This window comes from Ochotona princeps, chromosome 3 (assembly GCF_030435755.1).
Source record: "Ochotona princeps isolate mOchPri1 chromosome 3, mOchPri1.hap1, whole genome shotgun sequence".
Classification (NCBI taxonomy): Eukaryota; Metazoa; Chordata; class Mammalia; order Lagomorpha; family Ochotonidae; genus Ochotona; species Ochotona princeps.
Genome location: NC_080834.1, coordinates 85,771,639 through 85,792,095, shown reverse-complemented (window position 1 = coordinate 85,792,095; position 20,457 = coordinate 85,771,639). Strand labels below are relative to the sequence as shown.

At 41.2% G+C, this 20,457-nt stretch overlaps 1 protein-coding gene across 1 annotated transcript in view; it reads left to right on the top strand.

The window, feature by feature from the left end:
* The first annotated feature begins 2,902 nt into the window (after window positions 1-2,902).
* HGD (homogentisate 1,2-dioxygenase) overlaps window positions 2,903-20,457 on the top strand; it is a 48,394-nt gene continuing 30,839 nt past the window's right edge. The window contains exons 1-4 of the mRNA XM_004577869.3: window positions 2,903-2,917; window positions 9,611-9,682; window positions 11,620-11,708; window positions 15,050-15,155. Coding sequence (XP_004577926.2) covers window positions 2,903-2,917; window positions 9,611-9,682; window positions 11,620-11,708; window positions 15,050-15,155 — 282 coding nt within the window. The remainder of the gene's footprint in view (window positions 2,918-9,610; window positions 9,683-11,619; window positions 11,709-15,049; window positions 15,156-20,457) is intronic.

Below are 20,457 nucleotides of genomic sequence, written 5' to 3'. Positions count from 1 at the left end.
ATGGGATTTTAATTGTTTCCAAGACCTTCAAAGCAATAGCAATCTAAACAAGAGTCCCTTAACTAATTTCTTACTCCTTCAGATGTCACACCTCAGGAAAGAGAGCTGAAAACATTTCTTAAATCTGACTTCAAAAGTGGTTCAATAGAGCACAGAATGTGGATGGAAAACTAAGCAATGAAGTTTTGTCTTTGCATCTCATTGGCTACCACTCTTTCTTTCTTTCTTTCTTTTTTTTCTTTGTAATGACACAGGTTAACTTCCAAGATCCAGAAATTCAAGACCCAAGGTACTCATAAGCTCAGATACACATGAGATGTTTTCCTTGAGTTCACATTCCATTGTGAGTCTACATACTATAGGAACAGTGAAAACTTAACCTTAATGAAGCTGGGGTCTGCTTCCCACTTCCTTCTACGTTTGCATTTTATACCTTCCAGAAACACTAACATCCCAATGTTATCTCTCTGTGCTGGCATTATGCTGAGCTGTCCTATATGCTGCTAGTCTGAAAGAATCAATCCACAGTTTGTTGCCACTTGTTTATAAAAATATGGCCCCTTTGGCTTAACTAGATGAGCACTTGTACATACAAGCAAATCACTCAGCGGCTTCTGCCATGTGACAGGGCTTGGCGACTTTTGGAAATTGGTTCATTTCCTAAAGCAGAGGGTCTCAAAGTGGCTGTTGATAGCCATCTAAAAGCTGCCAACAGGTTTTCTGATTGCCACCTCAAAATTCAGCTGTGTAAAACACAGCTTTCTAGGGTCAGTGTGGTAGCACAATGGGTTAGGTTTATGGCACCCGCATCCCTTATTGGAGCACTGGTCCATTCTGATCAGGTTCCCTACTAATGTACTTGGGAAAGCAAGGGGAAATTGTTCGAGTATATGGGCCCTGTGTCCCCAGTGGAAGACTCAGATGGAGTTTGTGGCTCCATCTGAAGTATTTGGAATCTATCTCTTTTCTGCCTTTCAAATAAATATTTACTCTCCCTCAACAGATTTTTTTTTCAAAAATAAAAATCATTCTATTTGCTACTGATTCTGTGGATCAGCACTTTGGGTTTGGCTTAGCTGGTGGTACTACTAGTCTTTCCTACTATCACAAATGTGCCTGGAGTTGCTAGCTAGGTTGCCTCAATCCCTGGGGGTAGTATCGGATGTGCAGGGATGTTCCCTGAATCTCTGGAGGCTAAAAGAGTTGATTTGTATGAGGTCTTATGCTGTAAAATGGACCAGTTTCTTAAGCACAAGCACTTTTAAAACCTCCTGTACCAAGTTTCTTACTATCATGTTTGCTGTTGGGTAAAATAAGATTAAAGGAGGTTAAAAACAAAAACAAAACAAAACCTCTATTTCTTATTGGGAGAAGCAGGTAAGTCCCATTCAGAAAAGCACACATTAGGGCAGAATTTAGGTGTTTGTTTAGTCTACCACAGTGGTTTGTTTCTTTCCTTTCTTCCTTCCTTCCCTTGATTTTCTTTCCCAAACCTGCCGGCCTCCTTCCTTCCTTCCTTTCTTTATAATTCCAGTTGATAACATTTAAATATCAAAGTTCTATATTATCTTGAAAATTTACTCAGTGCACTTTATTCATATCCATTTCTTTCCTGATATGCTTCATTTGAGTTTGTAACAATAAAGCCTAGTTTTATAAGATTATGGGGGGGGGCAGCCTGTGCGGTAGCCTGACAGCTAGGATCCTTGCCTTGCATGTGCCAGGATCCCATGTGGGCGCTAGTTCATGTCCTGGTGGCCCCATGTTCCATTCAGCTTCCTACTTGAGGCCTGGGAAAGCAGTCAACGACGGCCCAAAGTCTTGGGACCCTGCACCTGCATGGGAGACCCGGAAGAGGCTCTTGGCTCCTGGCTTCGGACTGGCTCAGTTCCAGCCATTGCAGCCATTTGAAAGTAAATCATCGAACGGAAGATCTCCCTCTCTGTTTCTTCCTCTCTGTATATCTGACTTTCCAACAAAAATAAATAAATCTTTAAAAAAGAGGGAGAGAGATTGTTTTGTGGAATTAAATGAGGTAATGTCTGGAAAAGTACCAAGCAGGTACTGGATTTGTTTCCTTCCTGCCTGAGTACACCTAGCCACAAAGTTGCTGCTTTGCAGTGATGGAAGAACAGTCAAGATGATGGACAAGAGAGTTTTGGAGAAGGTAGCTAGAAAATGATCACTTGGTCTCTTTGTAAAAGGATGAGACATTGGGGAACAAAAAAAGAAATATAGGAACATTAAACATCGTTCAAGGCATTAAAAAAGAGCAATGGTCAGCCGCTCCATTTGCTCCAAGTGGCATGCTTCCTTCTCAGAAGAGTTCTCCAGTTCAACCAGCTGAGCACATCCTGGGAGACACTTGTGTGCTTCTGCTCCCTGTTTCCAGGCACCTCTGGGCAAATACTTGGACTGGGGTCCATTGCTTCGCTGCTCTCCAGTTGGGGGTGAGACCTCTGTCCTAGGAGCTCCTTCCTGGCCTGAGTCAGGACTGAGCAGAGAATCATCCAGAACACCCAGAAGACACAAAGCAGCACAATTTTTTTCCAAATTGGTACAAATTTTCAGCCCTTGCAGTAAGCTCCCTTTTAACTGGATCAAATATTTGGGTGAGTTTTACCTCAGGTAAAGAGGAACTAGGATTTTGCCAACCCCCAGAAACAGCCTGTGCTTAATGAAAAACCAAAATGAATTGTGTAAGATGTTTGGAGGTAAGTTCATTGGACTTTCTACCTAAAGCGCAGTGGGGCAATTTTTCTGGTCACTTATAGTGACCTGCTCACCAGTGAGGCACAAGAAAGAGGTAGGGTGGTTTGAAAGAGAAACACAGCATTTGAAAATTTTCCAGTCTCTCTAGACCCGGGTTTCCTCAAGTTCCCACACCTGCAACAGAAGGAAAATGGCGGAGTTGAAGGTAAGAAACTAGCTGGCAGGTTCACTGTGGCTTTTTCAGGCAGAATTTAGGAAAGCTGGGAATTCCAAGTTGTTGGATTTGGAAACTATTCAGAGGTTTCTCTGTGTTATCTGTGACATAACGTAAGTTCATGGAGAGGGGAGATATGATGAAGGAAAGCACTCTGCTCTCATGAGCCATCTTACCTTTGTTCATTTCAAGCCTCAGGAATTTGTGTATCTCCAAGGAACACCGCCCCACCATGGACACACATGTTTCTCACTATGGCTGTTTCCCATCATCCTATTACTGCAGCCTCTTGGACTGATCCCAGCCCACCTGTTAGAGATACTTAATCTGTTCATTTACTTTGAAGTACAAAATTATTCCTTGGCCAGAAGAAGCCCTAGCACCTCCACTAGAAAATACCTCCTTTTTATTTGATGTGTAATTGAGAAGTTTGTATTGGTGATATATGTGTTTTTATGTGCTAACCATTTAAACAAAGAGCAAAATGTTATACGTGTATTTTATAGATGCCTAATGCTGTTTAATGAACAACTAAAGCTCATCAACATTAAGAGATCTGCCCAACATCCTTCTTATAGACAAAAAGGTTGTCTGAATCAGAAATCAAATTCAAAGAGAAGCCTCAGTGGCTCCTACTAGATAGAGTGACTCGTTAAAGCCAGAAATAGGGACTATGTTGCCAGTGTCCACACCTTACCTAATACTCAACCCACACTTGGATCAGGCCTCAGACGTGCCGGTAGCAGTAAACAGCACTGCCCAGGACCATGGTTCATGCCAGGTGGGCCAGACTGCCAAGCTTCTTCCCAGATGCCTTGCAACTGGTACTAAGTTTGAAGATTCATACAACTTCCTATTTGATCAGTATCCTGAAAACACTCAACACTGGAGTAGAAGAGTGCTTCTGTAGCTTCAGACCTGAGAATTAACTCTCATTCTTTCACTGAGAAAGTACTATGTGCTAGGGCCAGGAGCCAGGACAAGAACTGGGCTTAACCTATGTAAAGAACAGCTTTCTAATGGAGAATGCTCTTGAGCTGAGTCTTTAGCTAGAAATTGCCTAAATAAAGAGTGACACCAAAGAAACAGTCCCAGGTCAGTGCAGGCAGAAGGCCCTGAGTATTCTGGGACTTGGAATGGTTCAGGCAAATTTGAATTGCTAGAGGGACATCCCAGCCAGAGAGAGCCAGGAGGTGGCTAAACGTACTCATTTGTATCTTGGGTTGAAGAGAGGGCAGCCAGAGGAATAGACATGCGGGTCAGCATGTCCTGGATGGTAGTTGAAATCTTGGCAGAGGGAAAGTACACAGGAACTTATTTGCTAATGAAAATCCCATGAGGGAGTTCAGCAGAGGGTGGAAACATCCCAACTGTTTACAAATAAATTCTAGCTACATCCTTATCCTGCTGTAATTTTTGAGCAAATTATTATGCAGAGCAGCAGCACGACAGTCTAAATTGCATGCTGGTCTTTGTTCTCAGTTTCAAAGACATACTTCCCGGCCTGCTGTCTAATCTCCATAAAGAAAGGTTAGTTTAAGAGGTCAGGAATCTAAACATAGAAAGTCACAGTACATCATACGCCATCCAATCCACAAACATTAGGTAATTTTTAAACCTTAATTTATTTTACTTGTTCATTTTATTGAATATGTCAATACAAAGCCTAAAGTAAAATCACAATTCTATAAAAGCCTAATTGTAGGAAGAAAATTCAAAAGATAAAACAGTAACATTTTAAATGGACCACCCTAGGTTTTCTTAGGTAAGTTGCTTCACTTCTCCTAAGCTCGATTTCCTTATTTCTAAAATGAAGATCTGGTTTAACACTCAGACTTTGTCACTCCATCACCAATAACTGACTTCAGGTCTGTTTTTAGCTAGCTTCTGGAATGATTCTAATGATTAATCAGACAGGACCAATGATCCATGTGATTAGCTCCATATTGTTGCAGTAACAAATTGCCACTCATTAACTGGGTAAAAACAGCACAGATTTATTATTTTATGTTTCTGGAGGTCAGAAATCTGAAACCAAGGAGTAGGGATTCAGCCTAGTAGTTAGTGTTACCAACGAAGCTTGGTGGCTTCTTTACTCAGCTCAGTACAAAATTAAAAAGCCAGGAAACAAGCAGAAGCATGACAGAATCTTTACTCCAAGCAAAGCAGTAGGAAAACAGGGCCCCACAAAGACGTAGGGAAGTGGAGTGTCTTGCTAGACCCTGCTTTTAGGGGGAAATAGCTTTTTTTCCTCAGTCATGAACATAGTGAGGGGTAAGAGGGACGCAAGTGTTTGGGCTGATAAAGAGTGGCATCTTGGACGAAAGCATTCAAGTCACTGTCTTGTCTTATTCTGGAAGTATGGCCTTCAGCCTCCTCCTCCCTAGGTCTGGGCAGAGAAGCAGAAGAGAAACTTCCTTCCCTTTGGTTTCCTTGGAAACTCCAAGATGTTGCTTTGCACAGCCAGTACATGTAGTGCAGACAGTGAACTGCGACTTGGGGTTCAGAAAGTAGGAACACCCCTCCTCTCCTTCAAAGGCCCTGGAACCAGCCTCAAAGCCTTGCCACATCACACATTGCAACTCCCAAGTTCAGTTCTTGGCTCCGGCTTCCTGTTAATGCAGACCTTGGGTAAGAGCAGTAGAATAAAAAAAATTGGCTTCCTGCTACCCACACAGGCAAGGAGGAATGAGTCCCTAGCACTGAGCTTCCACCTAGCCCTGTCTCAGCCACAGTGGGCAATTAGAGAATGAACTGGAGAATGGGAATCCTCACTTGCTTACTCTCTCTCTTTGCCTGTCAAATCATTTTTAAAAATCTGAAATCGGTATCACTGAGATACAGACAGGATGTTCACATGGCTGATTATTTCGGAGACACAGTGAGGTAGCTCTGTCTCTGGCTTCTCTGGAGCACATTCTTTTTCCTTGGCTTGTGGTCTCTTCCTTTATCTTCAAAAGACGAGCTTCAAAGCTCTGTTTTGTCAGCATATCAACTATTCCTGGTTTGCAATCAGCTCTGTTACTACCTCTGCCATAGAAGGCCACTTGTTATATATTTAAAAGACCCAAGACTAATCAGGACATCTTTCCTCAGCCCCAGATCCTTAATTCAATCTCAACTGCGAACATTTCTCTTGCTTTCAGAAGACACAAATTTCAGAGATTAAGACAGTCATTATGCCAACCTACAACAATGACCTTCCAGTTCCCCTAACAAACTGTATTTTAGGTTCCCATCCATGTTTACTAGAAATACTGAATTCTTTCCATAAGAAAGAAGGTAGCAGTAGATCCATCTCTACCTTGACTGCTCTGTTTCCTTCATGCTCAGTGAGAGGAAGTGAGGTATGCCATCTGCTCATCCCATCAGGTGTTACCTAGAGTCAGCGTCAGAAGGCACCACCTCATAAAGCTACTCTGACAAGTGATTCATATCCTGGGGACCATGTGAGAATGAAAAAGCTGTAGACGAGTCAGCTGCCAAAGAACTGATGGCAGTCAAGTCACATGAAGCTTGATAATTTATTCTTTTATTTAGAAGAATGCATATAATTCTTGGAGAAATGAAATCATATTTTTATTGGATCCAAGTATTCATAAATCTGAACTGAAGAAAACATACAAACACAGTTGCTTCATGTTAGATCGTTATTTCTGTAGAAAGCATATTTTTACATAATCACTGAACCAGCTGGAGTGGAGCACTTGGATTTTCAAAGATGATAAAAGTAGAGTTCAGGTTCTGTCCTTGAGCTTAAAGCCTCCAGCTGTGGAATGCCACTTCCTTAATTCACATGCCCCCAAGTGTTAGGACCACAGCATCGCAAAGCTCTCATAAACTCATCTGTAATTTTGCTCTCAAGATTAGAAACACAAAGTGATTTGGGAGTGACTTGGCATTTTCTGGCCCCTCCTCTGCAGCCAGGCTTTGCAGCTAGGATGAAGAGACGGATCCAGAACTCACACCTCTTTCTTGGCACTTGAGTGGCTTCCTTCCAGATCACCAACTGTTCCTTCTTTTTTCTTTTTCTTTTTCTTCTTTTTTTTTTTTAAGCACAGCCTGAATTAAATGCTTCGTAACATCTGTGAGCTCTCTTTCCCCTTGTTCCAAAAACACACAAAACCTTGGACTTTGCCCGGAGGCCAAGCAACTGCAAAGAAAGGGGAAAGCTAATGAGTAAGTGCCCCCACACCTGCCAGAAAGCTCAGCTGTACTGAACAGCACTCAAACCTTCTTTCCTCTCTTGTACAGACAGACAATGCAGCACTGGAACAAAGGAACGAACCAGAATATGTAGTAGCTTCCATCACAGGCTAGTCTGAAATTGCATTTCATAGAAAGAAGATCATTTGAGGTCGTTATGAATCTCAGCAGCTCAGATTCAACCCTGTTGATGGTGAGCCTGGGTTTCAATTTGAGAAAAGAAAATTGTATTCAGTGAAGAATCAAAACAACTGAATAGTCTCTGCCATTCCCAAAAGAAATCATTACAAACTGCGTGCTGCTCCTGAACAAATCCGTGTATAATAACCTGAAGATGAGGTAATGATAAATTTTCAGATATACAACATTTTCCATCTAAAGGTAAAAAGAATCATTTCCCTTTCATTTCTAAGTCATAACATTTCACATTTGATATGAATTCCAAATATGGGCACTGCCTATTTGATCATGGCCTGCGCATCAGCATAGCGTACCTAGCTCATTCTGCTACATGCTGTTGAGAACACTGGGGGACCTGCCCTTCACCCCTGCCATCCTTCTTCTCTTTCATAAGAAGATATACCTCAGGTGGAGCATTTCGTTCTCTGAGCCAGGCTATACTCTAACTATCCTAGGCTAAAATCATTTGGTGTTTAAGTTTGAGCAAAAAAAAAAAAAAAAGCGTTATTTTTTGCCCATGTAAGAATAAGCTCTTGAAGAGCCAGCATTGTGACTCAGCAGGTTAAGTTGATGCCTGCGATGCCAGCATCCCACATGCCTGTTGGAGTCCCAGGTGCTCTGCTCCAAATCCATCTCCCTGCTGATGCACCTGGAAAAGCAGTGGAAGATGGCCCAAGTCCTTGTCATCTTCCTGGCATGCTTGCCTGGAGTTCTAGGCTCCTGGCCTTGGCCTGGCCCAGCCCTGGCTATCGCATCTATTTGTGGAATAAAGCAGCAGATGGAATCTCTCTTTCTTTCAAATAAAATAAATAACTCTTAAAATAATAATAATAATAATAATAATAATCAAGAATTGGTTCTTGGTACCATTACTGTTACTCAGCAGGTTAAGTGGGGGCTTGCAACACTGGCATTACCTATCAGGGTGCCTGTTTGAATGCTAGCTGCTCAGCTTCAGATCCAGCTTCCTGCAAATGAGCCTGGGAAGGCAGTGGATGATGGTCCAATAGTTGGGTCGCTTCCATGCATGTAGGAAACCAAGTGGAAATTCCAGACTCCTGATTCTGGATGGCTCAGACCTGAGTTTGCAGCCCTTCAGGGAATGAACTAATGCATATAAGCTCCATCTCTCTCTCTCTCTCTCTCTCTCTCTCTCCTTCTCCTTCTCTCTCTCTCTCTATGTATATATAGCATATATATATAACATATATATATAACATATATATAAACATATGTGTGTGTGTTGCTTTGTCTTTCAAATTGATAAATACATGTTAAAAATAATTGACTGCATGAATAACTAAATCAACAGAAATCTCTTGAGCATCTTGTATGGGCCAAAACATAGGATACCTGGAAGTAAACTGTCATAGTCCTAGCCCCCATGAAGCATATAGGCCAGGAAATAAGCTAAGCAATGAACAAGAACTCTTAGGTTTGTTCAGCAATGTAAGAGTTGGTTCCAGGGGTTCCTCATAATTTTGTTGTTGGAAATCTCTCCCCTCTAGTTGTAAAGTTAAGAGATGTTCATTACATGTGTAGACAATGGGATGCTGGACTGTCTGACATTGTCTGTACCAACAATGTCAGGGTACACTTAAATAAGAGACTAATAGAATTATGATTCCTAATGAAGGATTACACTATTGTAGTATAATGGGGAAAATCTGTCGGGGGTGGGAGTTTTGGGGGGAATCCCAGCCTACATGAAACTGTACCACATAATTCAAAATTCAAAATAAAAATATATTAAAAAAAGAGAGATGTCCATTAGAGTAAGCTCTACTGTGTCATCAGGAAAAAGTTCCAGGCTGGCATTTGTCATGAAAGTCACATGTGTCCATGTCCACACAGATACAAATATATGTATATGTGTGCCAAATGTGATGGCGAGTGTTGGCTTTTGCTTGGAGCAAGACTAATTTGGAAGAATCTTTCTCACAAGGGTTTTGCTGACAGGTTTGAGCCATACTCCTCTTACCAGCTACTTTTTTTTTCTCCTTTTTTGCTTAAGAAAATGTAGGGGAAATTGAGTTCCAATCGCAAGTGAATTGCAATCTTTTCCCAGCAAGAGCCTAGCAACCTGCAGTTGAGGTGGTGTCTGATCCATCTCCCTCTCAGGAACTCCCAGATGGAACCAGAATGCAAGAAGCCATTGTTGGGATGAGATAATTAAGAACAAGTCCATAAATAAGCCAAGTACAGCTTAGAGTGGTGAGCTACCTCCATAGACTGTGCATGTCGTGAAATGCTGTTTAAATGTCATTCACGTGGGATTTGTGTCATTGTCCCTTACAGTACCTCTCTGGATTTGGGAACGAGTGTGCTTCAGAGGATCCTCGCTGTCCAGGCTCCTTGCCAGAAGGACAGGTATGAATACATGGAATTTTTAGAGATCTCCAACTTTAGAGGCCTGGATGACTAACCCTCAACTCCAAAAATTGCCTCTACCCATAATGGTTCATTCTAATTTAGCCTGTGAACAATCTAGAAGTTTTATAGGCCATTAGGACAATTGAGATACACAGCAATATCAATACAAAGTTGCAAATTGGATTGGTGGTTACCTAGTCAAAGCACCCAATCTAAATTGGAGGAATTTCCAAGAGGAACTGGAGGAACTTCCAACTTCCTCAAAGACTGCTACAAAGTGACTTCCTCAAGTTTCTCTTGAATAGAACATCACAACATAGAAAATAGTAAGGTACTTTTTTTTTAAAGATTTATTCGTTTTATTACAGCCAGATATACAGAGAGGAGGAGAGACAGAGAGGAAGATCTTCCATCCGATGATTCACTCCCCAAGTGAGCCACAACAGGCCGGTGCTGCGCCGATCCGAAGCCGGGAACCTGGAACCTCTTCCGGGTCTCCCACGTGGGTGCAGGGTCCCAATGCATTGGGCCGTCCTCAACTGCTTTCCCAGGCCACAAGCAGGGAGCTGGATGGGAAGTGGAGCTGCCGGGATTAGAACCGGCGCCCACATGGGATCCTGGGGCTTTCAAGACGAGGACTTTAGCCGCTAGGCCATGCCGCTGGGCCCCGTAAGGTACTTTAAAAGCATATGTAGATGGGGTAGGTATTTTGCATGGTGCTTAAGATGTTACCTAAGAGGCTCACATTCCATATTGGATGTGGCTGGACTTGAGTCCTAAATCTACTTCCAATTCTAACTTCCTGCTGATGTGAACTCAGGAAACAGCACCTGATGCATGGCTCAAATACTTGGGTTCCTGAAATCAATACAGGGGACCTAAATTGAGTTTTGGACTCCTGGCAACAACCTGGCTCAACTCAGGCCATTGTGGACAATTAGGGAGTGAATCAATAGATGGAGGTAGATCTCTCTCTATTAACCTTTCAAATAAATTAATAACATTTTAAATAAACAATGCATGCATAAAGATGCTCACATAAGTGTTGGTCATGATAATAAAAATATGACACAGAAGCATTTTTCAAAACCTTCTAAACTTTAAAAAAAATTATTTTCATTTTATTTGAAACAAAAAAAAAGGGAGGCACACAGAAGTCTCCCATCTGCAGTTTACTTCCCAAAGGCCTGCGAACAGGCAGAACTAAACCACTGCAAAGCCAGGAGAGTGGAACTCGTCCAGGTCTCCCATGCGGATACCAGCGACCCAACTACTTCTGCCATCACCTGCTGCCTTCTAGGGCAGGCATTAGCAAGAAGCTGGAATGAAGAACAGGGCCAGGATTGAAACCCAAGCCCTCTGGTACAGGATGATGTCTTCTTAAGTGGCATCTTGACTGTCGCACCAAATGCCTGCCCGTTTTGAAGACTATTTCTCGGCATAAATATGTTTATTATACTGTTTTCTTAGAAAGCAAGTGGAAGAAAGTGAAAGGGTTGGAGAGAGGGAATGAGAGAGAGAGAATAAAGAAAAGTAAGAAGGAGGGAAATACCTGATTATCTCAAGACCATATGTACCATAAATGCCCTATTTGGAAGCTGAGAATAGAAAGGAATTACTAGCATGTTAACGCAGGGTGTACCTGGATTGGGAGATAATGTGTGATAACATATGTTTTGCAAACTTTCTGCAAAAGGCATATGTTACATTTAGAATTATGGGTAAGAGTCATATAAGGAGTTATCCCAAAACATGTTTTTTGGCTGGGTAATGATTATATGCAGTTGCCCAGGAAGGATTCTTTCACCGAGACTTTGGGAAGGTAAGATAGTCTTTGGATTGGAGTGATGCTGTTTTCCTTTTTGTTTTGTTTGTTTGCCATTTTTTAGGGTTTTTTTTGTTTTATTTTATTTTACTTGCTTCCTTTGTTTCAGAACAATCCTCAGACATGCCCTTACAACCTGTATGCTGAGCAGCTCTCAGGATCAGCTTTCACCTGTCCACGGAGTACCAATAAGAGAAGGTACAAGATTCATGTTGACCTGTGGACTATTAGAGCTAAGCCCAGAACCCTGCGCTGCCTCCCATACTTGGGCCGTGATGTGGCAGGACCATCCCCAGATCCTTACTTGAGCTATGTTCTAGCTCATAGAAGTGAAGGATGCACCTCATGCGGAGCTAGAACTGAATGCCCAGTGGAAGAAGGGAAAAAAGAAGAGTAGTTGCACAGAGCCAGAAAACCTCACATGTCCATTTCTATTTTCAAATTCTCAGCAGTACTCAGAAGAACATGCTTCATTCTGGCCTTTCCTTAAGGAATGAATAGCCAGTTAAGTTTTGGGTTCAAATTTATTTGTTTTATTTTTTATATAATGACTAACTCAAAATTACAGAAGACCCAGAAACATCTTCCTCAGCTGATGTGAGCATTATGTCCTTGGCATGAACATGTTGGATAATCCAAGGTTGGGTGGTGAAAAGGTAGTGTATTATGGTCCATTGTGGTTTGAATTTAATAAGGTTTTTAACTCTTTGGGTTTTGCTTTCGCTGGAAACCAGCACATTCATTTGAACAGTTTTTCATGTCCCTTGTTTACACTAGTCCTATGGACCAGGTCAATGAAGCATGATCCTTTGATTAATCCCTTGGCTGTAACAGGTACTATAGCTCCAGAAGACAGGAAGTGTTGTGATTTAAGTAAGTAAGTAAGAATTTCAGCCTAGGGCATCTATGAGGAGGGATACTGCTACACCTGGGGACTTGGGGAGGAGGACAAGCTGTCTTGTACCAGTTAGTGCAAGGGACTAGGTTTATCTCCCCAGAGACTGCCAGAGGTGCCAATGAGAACATGACTCCAAAAGCACAATGCACCATACAAATGGTGATGATGGTTTCCCTTAGTGGCTAATCACACCTTCTGAGTGAATATTGGCTGCCCTGGACCCATTATCCACATAGAAACTCTCTCTAGATTTTCATGTATAAAATTCAGATACTGATAGTGCCTATTTCATCATTGTGGTGAGAACTGAAACATGTACATAAAGAGGCTAGCACATGGTCAGTGCTCAATTCATCAGGTAAATTATTATCATCCACTGATTGACATAGTCCATCATATAGTCTCTGTGCTTGGAGTGGGGCTAGTGGCAGCAATTCAGATCTGTTGAACTATCAAAACTACTCTGCCAGCTCTGCCTTCAGACCAGAGATGGTCTCCCCAAGAAACTGATGAACTTGTCTGGACAATAAGATGCTGGACTTTATGCCTGGTAGATGCTTGCAATGAAGGAATCTCAACTGAGTTTGAGCTGTGGTGATGCAACAAGGTGGAAAAATCCACCATTGGGGGGGCAGGTTTGGGGAGGACTGGGGGGAATCCCAGTGCCTATGGAACTGTGTCACATAATGCAATGTTAAAAAAAAAAAAAAGAGTTTAAACCTAAAAAAAAAAAAGAAAAAAGAAAAGAAAAAAAAAGAACAATAGAATGGAGTGAAATATTCCAGATTCTAAAAGAAAAAAATTGTTGGCCCTGGATAACTTACCCAGCAAAACTTTCCTTTGTCTTTGAAAATGAAATAAAATTCTTCCACAGTGAAAAAAAAAATCATTATCATCACCACCTCTACCACCATCAACGTCATCATCAACAGTGCCACTAGAGCAGTTTCTGTCTCAATTCCAAGGCAGCTGTAGGAGGCGTCAGGGAGCTGAGCAAGAGATATGGCAGGTGCCATGCTACAAAGCCAGCGTCAATATTGCTTTTCTTTTGATTGATGTGTCTGTGGTCTGGGTGGGGGTAGGGAGAAACTTTCCCACATGTGTGAAAAATCAGGAGTTAAATCTGCTGCTATTTCACAGTCTCTGTCTTTGGAAGCCCAACAAGATAGAGTAAGAAAAGTACACACAGACAGTTCCCATCTATTCTGATTTATGACAGCCTGGCCTCCATGACTGTGTTCTTGACTTTATGGCCCATCCACTAACAGGCCACCTGGTCTCCGGATTCTGCTGCTTGCCCCCATTATTCAGCAATATCTTCAGCCAGCAGGAGCTGAGCTCTGTTCCAGGAGGCTGAAAAGAAGCTGTTGGCATTTCATTAAGAAGCTGGCTCTGTTCCCTGAATCAGAATTAAATCTCTGTCCAGGGCAATGTAGTGCTGCCTGGGGAGTTTTATAAACTCAGCTAAAAATAAATAAATAAATAAATAAGGGGACACTACGCATGGCTCACCCATCTGTTTAGAACTTTCCAAAGGTATGCAGAAAAAAATTTTTAAACTGCTCAAAATTTTCTGTAGGAAGATAAGACCAATCCTTGCTATAGGCTGAAACTTAGCTACCACCCATTTAAATCATAGAATGCTGGGCCACCACAAAATTATTAGAGATTCTATCTCTCTCTCTCTTTTCCTATCAGTATGTCTGTCACAGATTCATTTTTGTTAGATTAGTTAGCTTAGAATGTCAGTCAGTACAGAGAATGTGAAAAATTTAGACTGATAAAAGCCCATACCTAAGGGAGATAGTTCAACAAATAGCAAATCAGTGATTACAGTGTGTCAAGCACTTAAGGTTCAGGAGCTCTTTCAGTTCCTGCAATAGTCCTAAATGATAAAAATGAAGAATAGGAAGATTCAGGAAATGCAGTCACTTGCCCAGGGTCACAGAGCAGGTTCTAAGCTGTGCAGACACTCAGTCACATACTCTATCAGGAGCTGCAGACGTTTATTACTTGGCTTGAAGTTCAAGGACTGCAGTCACATCATGAGGAACTGGAGGAATCAAATGGAAATGCGACACATCTAGCCCATTTATCCTCCAGATGGCTCAGTGTTGGGCCATACCACCTCCACCCTCTGATAGATGCTCCTTCATCTTTAAGGGCCAGACCTTATGAAAGCGAGATTGGTCTTGTTTTGTAAAAAAGTAGGGTCCTTCTTTCTTCTGTGCCTTGTTAGGATAATGGTGTCTGGGAGGGCTAGAGTCCATCTTATTGAGTTTTGGTGTTCCAGCTAGCTTCTGAAAGCTGCTCACCCTGGCATCCTTCAAGGTTCCTTCATGAGCGTGTTCCCTGTCCCAAGACTGGGAGGCAGTGGTGATGGTTCAGTTCCTGCCATACTCGGGAAAAACCCAGATTGACTTCCAGCTCCTGACATTGCTCTGAACATGAACTTGCAGATGAGAGCAATCTCTCTCGCTCTCAAAGAAATATTAAAAAAAAAAATAGGAAGTGATATTTTTTCATTGCTTCTCATAGTAAAGCCCATAGACTGTTGGATTCTTCTGAAGATCTTCCTGAACCTGTCTGTGTTTTACTCAAAATGTAGCCCTAACGCAGTGTGTTCTTGTTTTTCCCATAGCTGGCTGTACAGGATTCTACCTTCAGTTGCTCACAAGCCCTTTGAATCCATTGACCAAGGCCATGTCACTCACAACTGGGATGAAGTTGATCCTGATCCTAACCAGGTAACCTGGTCTCATGAATTGCTTTGAAAACTTTCTAAATTAGGATAGTCTTTGAAAACTTAGAGAGCTTTCTAAAAATAAAATGTTCATGCGTCTGGTTGTTTTTTTTTTCTCAAACCTGAGTGAAAATTTTTGGCACTGTTAGTGTGTGTGTGTGTGAGTGTGTGTGTGTGTTTCTTTCTTACCTTGTAGCAAATAGACACAGGCATAGTTCACACTAGGTATGAGTGCTCAGCTGAAATAGATGAATGGAAATTATATAGGCTGGTCAAAATATCTCTGCACCTTAACAGGAGTGTATTTATTTAAAATATAAACTTGTCACAGAATCCAGAGAATACATTCAATACTGACATCTCTAAAGAGAGGTTTGCATCCCGGCTCCTCTATTTGCTGTGTCCTTGAGCCATAACATTTCAACGTTAAAATGGAAAAGATAATAACATCTGCCTTCGGTAACACAGTGAAGAGTGCAGGAGAGAGTACAGGTGAAGGTACTTTGCACAGTGCATGGCAACAGTGGAAAGCAGCCATGTTGATGTAGTCCCTTAAAGCCAATGGTCACAAAAACATATATCTTCAGCCATACCTGTCTTTTTCAATATTTTATATCAGTTTTAATTCTGAAATCTCCATCTGTCCCCCTCTCCCTTGCTCCCCATCATCCCTTCCCTGTGGCTTCCTCTTTGCTTTTCAACAAATCCTCCCCTAAATATTTATACTTTTTTGTAAGAAAAAAAAAAAGCCAAATACGTCATCAATACCTTTGGTTTCCTGTCCTGTTTCATCTCTTCCCTAATTAGGCAAATCTCAGAGAACTTAGTACCAGTCTGATTATTACCCACCCTTCTCCAACAGGGACAGGCATTCAGTGTGGAAAAAATGTGAATTCACATCTTAAGATATTCTCTATCTCATAAACATGTTGTAGCTAAAATCTGTTGTCTATATACCTGATCTTTAAACTGGTATGAAGTGTGTTGTGTGACAGAGGCATCTTCCCTAGCCACCCACTGCCTTGGGAGCCGAGTAGAAAAAGGCAGTCCCTAGACCAACCTCCAAACCTGCAGACCCACTCCCCACACAAGCACACACAAGGCCAGCTTTCTGGCTCCTGCCCCCTTGCCCTGTGGCCAAACAGGGCCCTGGTGTGGGACACAGCTTGTACAATTCACCTGGGGTTTTCACTGGTCCCCAAGTTTCACCTGGGCTCCTGCCGGTATCCTACTTCCTATCTTATCTCTCACACCCAAGGGTTAGGAATGGCTGGCAGACCATCATCATTTAGCCATTTGCCTCCTTAACTCATAAAGGTCCTTAATGTCTCTGCCCTTTGGCTAAGAATCTACTTGACTCCTACATAGGTGAAGTAGGGACAAAATCCCTTTCACCCTGGAAGATTCAGTGCAACAAATGACAACAGATTAATCAGGAGAAAAGGCATGCAGATTTATTACTCTGCATCGGCAGCATGGGGGAGATGATAGGAAAATGATTGCCCCAAATCCTGTTGAGGTCTAAGTGCTTATATACCCCTCTTACTGGGGAAAAAGAAATGGGAGCCCAGGGCAAGTTACCACTTGGAGCAGAACTTCAGATAAAGTCTCCCAGGCTTTACATGTAAGCCTGTCTGGGTGTGGGGATCAGGTTACATCCTTGCTTCCCCTGGGGTTAACCTTTCTTGGTTGTTTGGTGATCCCTAGGGAGGAAGTTTAAGACAGCTTTGTTGCTTTGGATAGAAGTTTTCTCAGGCAGAGAAGGGAATTTCTGGCACAGCTTTTCTCAAGCACAGAGACTGTTTCTCAGAAGCTCCAAAAGCATCACCTTTTGGGATAATTTTTAAGCCCTAACAGTTACACAAATGCTTGAGTGTCTCTCTTAAGGTTGCAATGGTCATACCAATTTGTTTTGATTAAGGCATGATTGCTTAATTACAGGACTTCATCTTCTATTAGAAAATATAAAGTATCCATATCTAAGCTTTCATAAGATCCCTAGTCAGATTAAATGCCAACTAAACATGTATTATACATTTATTATTGGGAGGTTGAAAGGTAATTTGAATCATGATAAGTTTTCTAATTATTTTCTTTGGGTAACAGAGAGATTCTTTCACATTTCTGACAGTTCTCTCAAATAGATCCAATTTTCACGTTAAGCAAGGGAAAAGGGCCGGCAGATTCAATGAAAATTAAGCACAAATCACATTTTCTATGAAAATTCCTTAAATCAGCCATAAAGTATAGAATACATGGTTTTTTTGTACCCTACCTTGAATGATAATTCTTAGATGTACTAAATTCTAGAACCACTGGCTAGACTAAAAGATATTATAGGAAAAGTCCATGGCTAGACTTCAGATTTTAATTGTATGGCCTTTAAGATAGTAATGCAGTCCCTGCTGGTTAGTGGGATGGGCTGGGGACTTCCAGTGCTTCTGCCTACATATGTGGTTCATTCGAGTTAGACTAAGGAGAAAGTTTTAAAACTAACCTTTAAGAAAAAAATGTATGATGTGATGCTACTGTGAGCATGGTAATATGCCCACAACTATACTTTCTTGAATATTATTATTTCCCTGACTACTGTTACTTCATTTTATTTAATGTAAATGCATCCTTTCTTAATTATTATTTTTTGAGGGGATGCTAATTCTATCCCAATAAAATTTTTTTAGTTTTATCTTATTATACAAGTCACAAATACTAATGACTCACATGATGTAAAAGTTAATAAAGTAGAATAAAGAAGCACCCCATCATAGGTAAGAGTCAAGTGTACCAGTTGTATGTGTCAACTCATTATTTCCTAAATACTTATCACCATTTTGTCCGAGAAGACTAATGCAACTGCATTAAAAAGCTTGAGTTAATAGAGCACCTTCTGTGTGCTTTCAAAAAGACCTTCCATCCATCCATACTTGTCGCCCTCTTCCTCATCATGTGCTTGCCATTCCAGCATTGCTTTGCATTTATCCTGAAGCTTGTTGCTTTTCCTCTGTTTTGAATTCTTTCAACACTTTGTATATGGTGAGCACCAAATGAGTTTCTTCTCTAGTCTGGTCCTTGGTCTCTGTGACCTTGTGGTCACACCCACTTGGAGGACGTTTGTTTTGTAACCCCATGTGACCTCCAGGGACACCAGGTCTATCAAGGTCATGGTTTGTCATGCTGCTAACCTATGGCCTGTGTCACCTGCACTGATGCACACTTGCTGACTATTCTTGCAAAACTCTATCCTTTTGTCATCATTTACACCTTCCTGACAAGGTCATATCTGTTCCCAGTTTTGTGCTTCATTAATTAGCCACACCATTTTGCACTCATCACTTTCCCCCCACTTAGCCTCTTTCAAATGCGAATTCCAGACTCACCATGCAAGTCTGAGAAAATTGTATTTAGATACTTCTGACAATTTTCCCAACTGCAGCCTGCATGAGCGGTCTTTACCTGTCAGAGAACAAACCCAGTATGACATCAGCTTCACCAGCTACCCGCATTAGTCATCTCTGGGACTGTAACACCCTGAAAATTGCCTAGTACTCCCTCCAGTCTAACATCAGTCTCAAAGAAAACATCCTAGGATGTGCTATCATCACTATCAGCCTTGGAATTCTCTCAGGAAGATGGGGGACTAGTCCTTCCAAAAATCTTTTTCTGGGTGCATATGCAATCAATCTTCCAAGAACCAAAGGGACCTTTTTAGAATGCAGTGAATTTCAGTCTTGGCCATCACTTAAAGTTCAATCCTTTAAGATCTTGGTTTAGATGTATGCTTAATTTTGTTTATCATGTGGCTTTGTCTAATTCCTGAAATCTCAGAATTTAATGAAGAAGTGTGCTCCTGAATGGTACTTCTCTTTAAAGGTCAGAGACCTTGAAAACTTATTTTTCTTATGACTTTATCACTAACCTCTTGGTTGTTGGAAAGTCAGACCCTTGACCTAGTTATGTCTCTGCTGAGGAAATTGCCTCTCAATTCTCACCTGGCATAACACAGACCAAGTACAAATACCTCATAGCTAATTAAAGATACCACAAAATATCAAAATTCTTTCTGTCTGTACTAAATGCAAATTAGAAAAACGGTTCAAAGCAATGCATTCTTATAAGATTGTTGATGTCTACTTTCTGAGCTGTTCAGTTTTTGCCATTTTAAATGCCCCATACTTCTCAAAAATATTAGATTTCCTGATGTCGTTAAACTTTTGCACAAGTCTCTTCTATTCACAGCCAGACCTCATAGAAAAGTCATCGAAACCCACTTTCTTATCCCCTCATTTTAAAAGAAGACTTATTTTTGTTAATTTGAAATACACAAGAGAGAAGGAGAAAGAGAGAGATAAAGAGGGAGAATGAGAATGTCTTTCATCTGCTAGTTTATTCCCTAAATAGTTTTAATGGCTGGACCGGGCAAAACCAGAAGCCTAGATCTCCATCCTGGTATCCCACATGGGTGGCAGGGACCCAAGCACCTGAATCATCATTTACTTCCTCCCAGGTGCATTAACAGGGCGCTGGATCAGAAACAGAGCACCGGGAACTTGAATCATTGTCCTTTCAAGATGCCTGCGTTGGTGTTACAGGTAGCAGCTTAATCAACCAAGACACAAAACACCCCCTCCACCTCTTTTTTGTTTTGTTTTGTTTTGTTTTGTTTTGTTTTGTTTTGTTTTTGAGAAAAGGCATCTTTATTTTTACACAGGTGATTTCTTAATAACGACATAAAGGTGAATATATTACATGACTTTTATTCGAGACAGAGAAAAGCAAAACAAGATAAACCAAACTCATTATATGATCATGCATATTACTTTAAGGAGGGATTAATGGAGAAGCTAAGTTTTGTTCAGATTTATATATCCTTGCACCCATCACAAAACAAAGGGTCATGTGATCTTATGTTTAAAGAACACAGATATAAACAACATTTCAAACCTGCCATTGGTCACCTTTTCTGTAATATCAGGCTGTGCAATAAAAATGAAATCATGGAGAGTGTTATATCACCAACATTTTCAAAAGGATTCAAATGCTTTGTGTTTTAAAGAATTGTTATACTATTTTGAATTTTCTTGAATTTTCAGAGGAATAATATGACATAACACAATTCTTATTCTGGTATGAGTCCTGGCTAACTCACTTCCAAATCAGTTTCCTATTTATGTGCCTAGCAATGCAGTGAATGATGCACAAGTTTTGGGTTCCTGCATTGCCACTTGTTAACCCAATTGGAAATATCCACACCTTCTTAAAACAGCAATTCACCCTCCAATTAATAAACTTACCAAAAAATCAATATC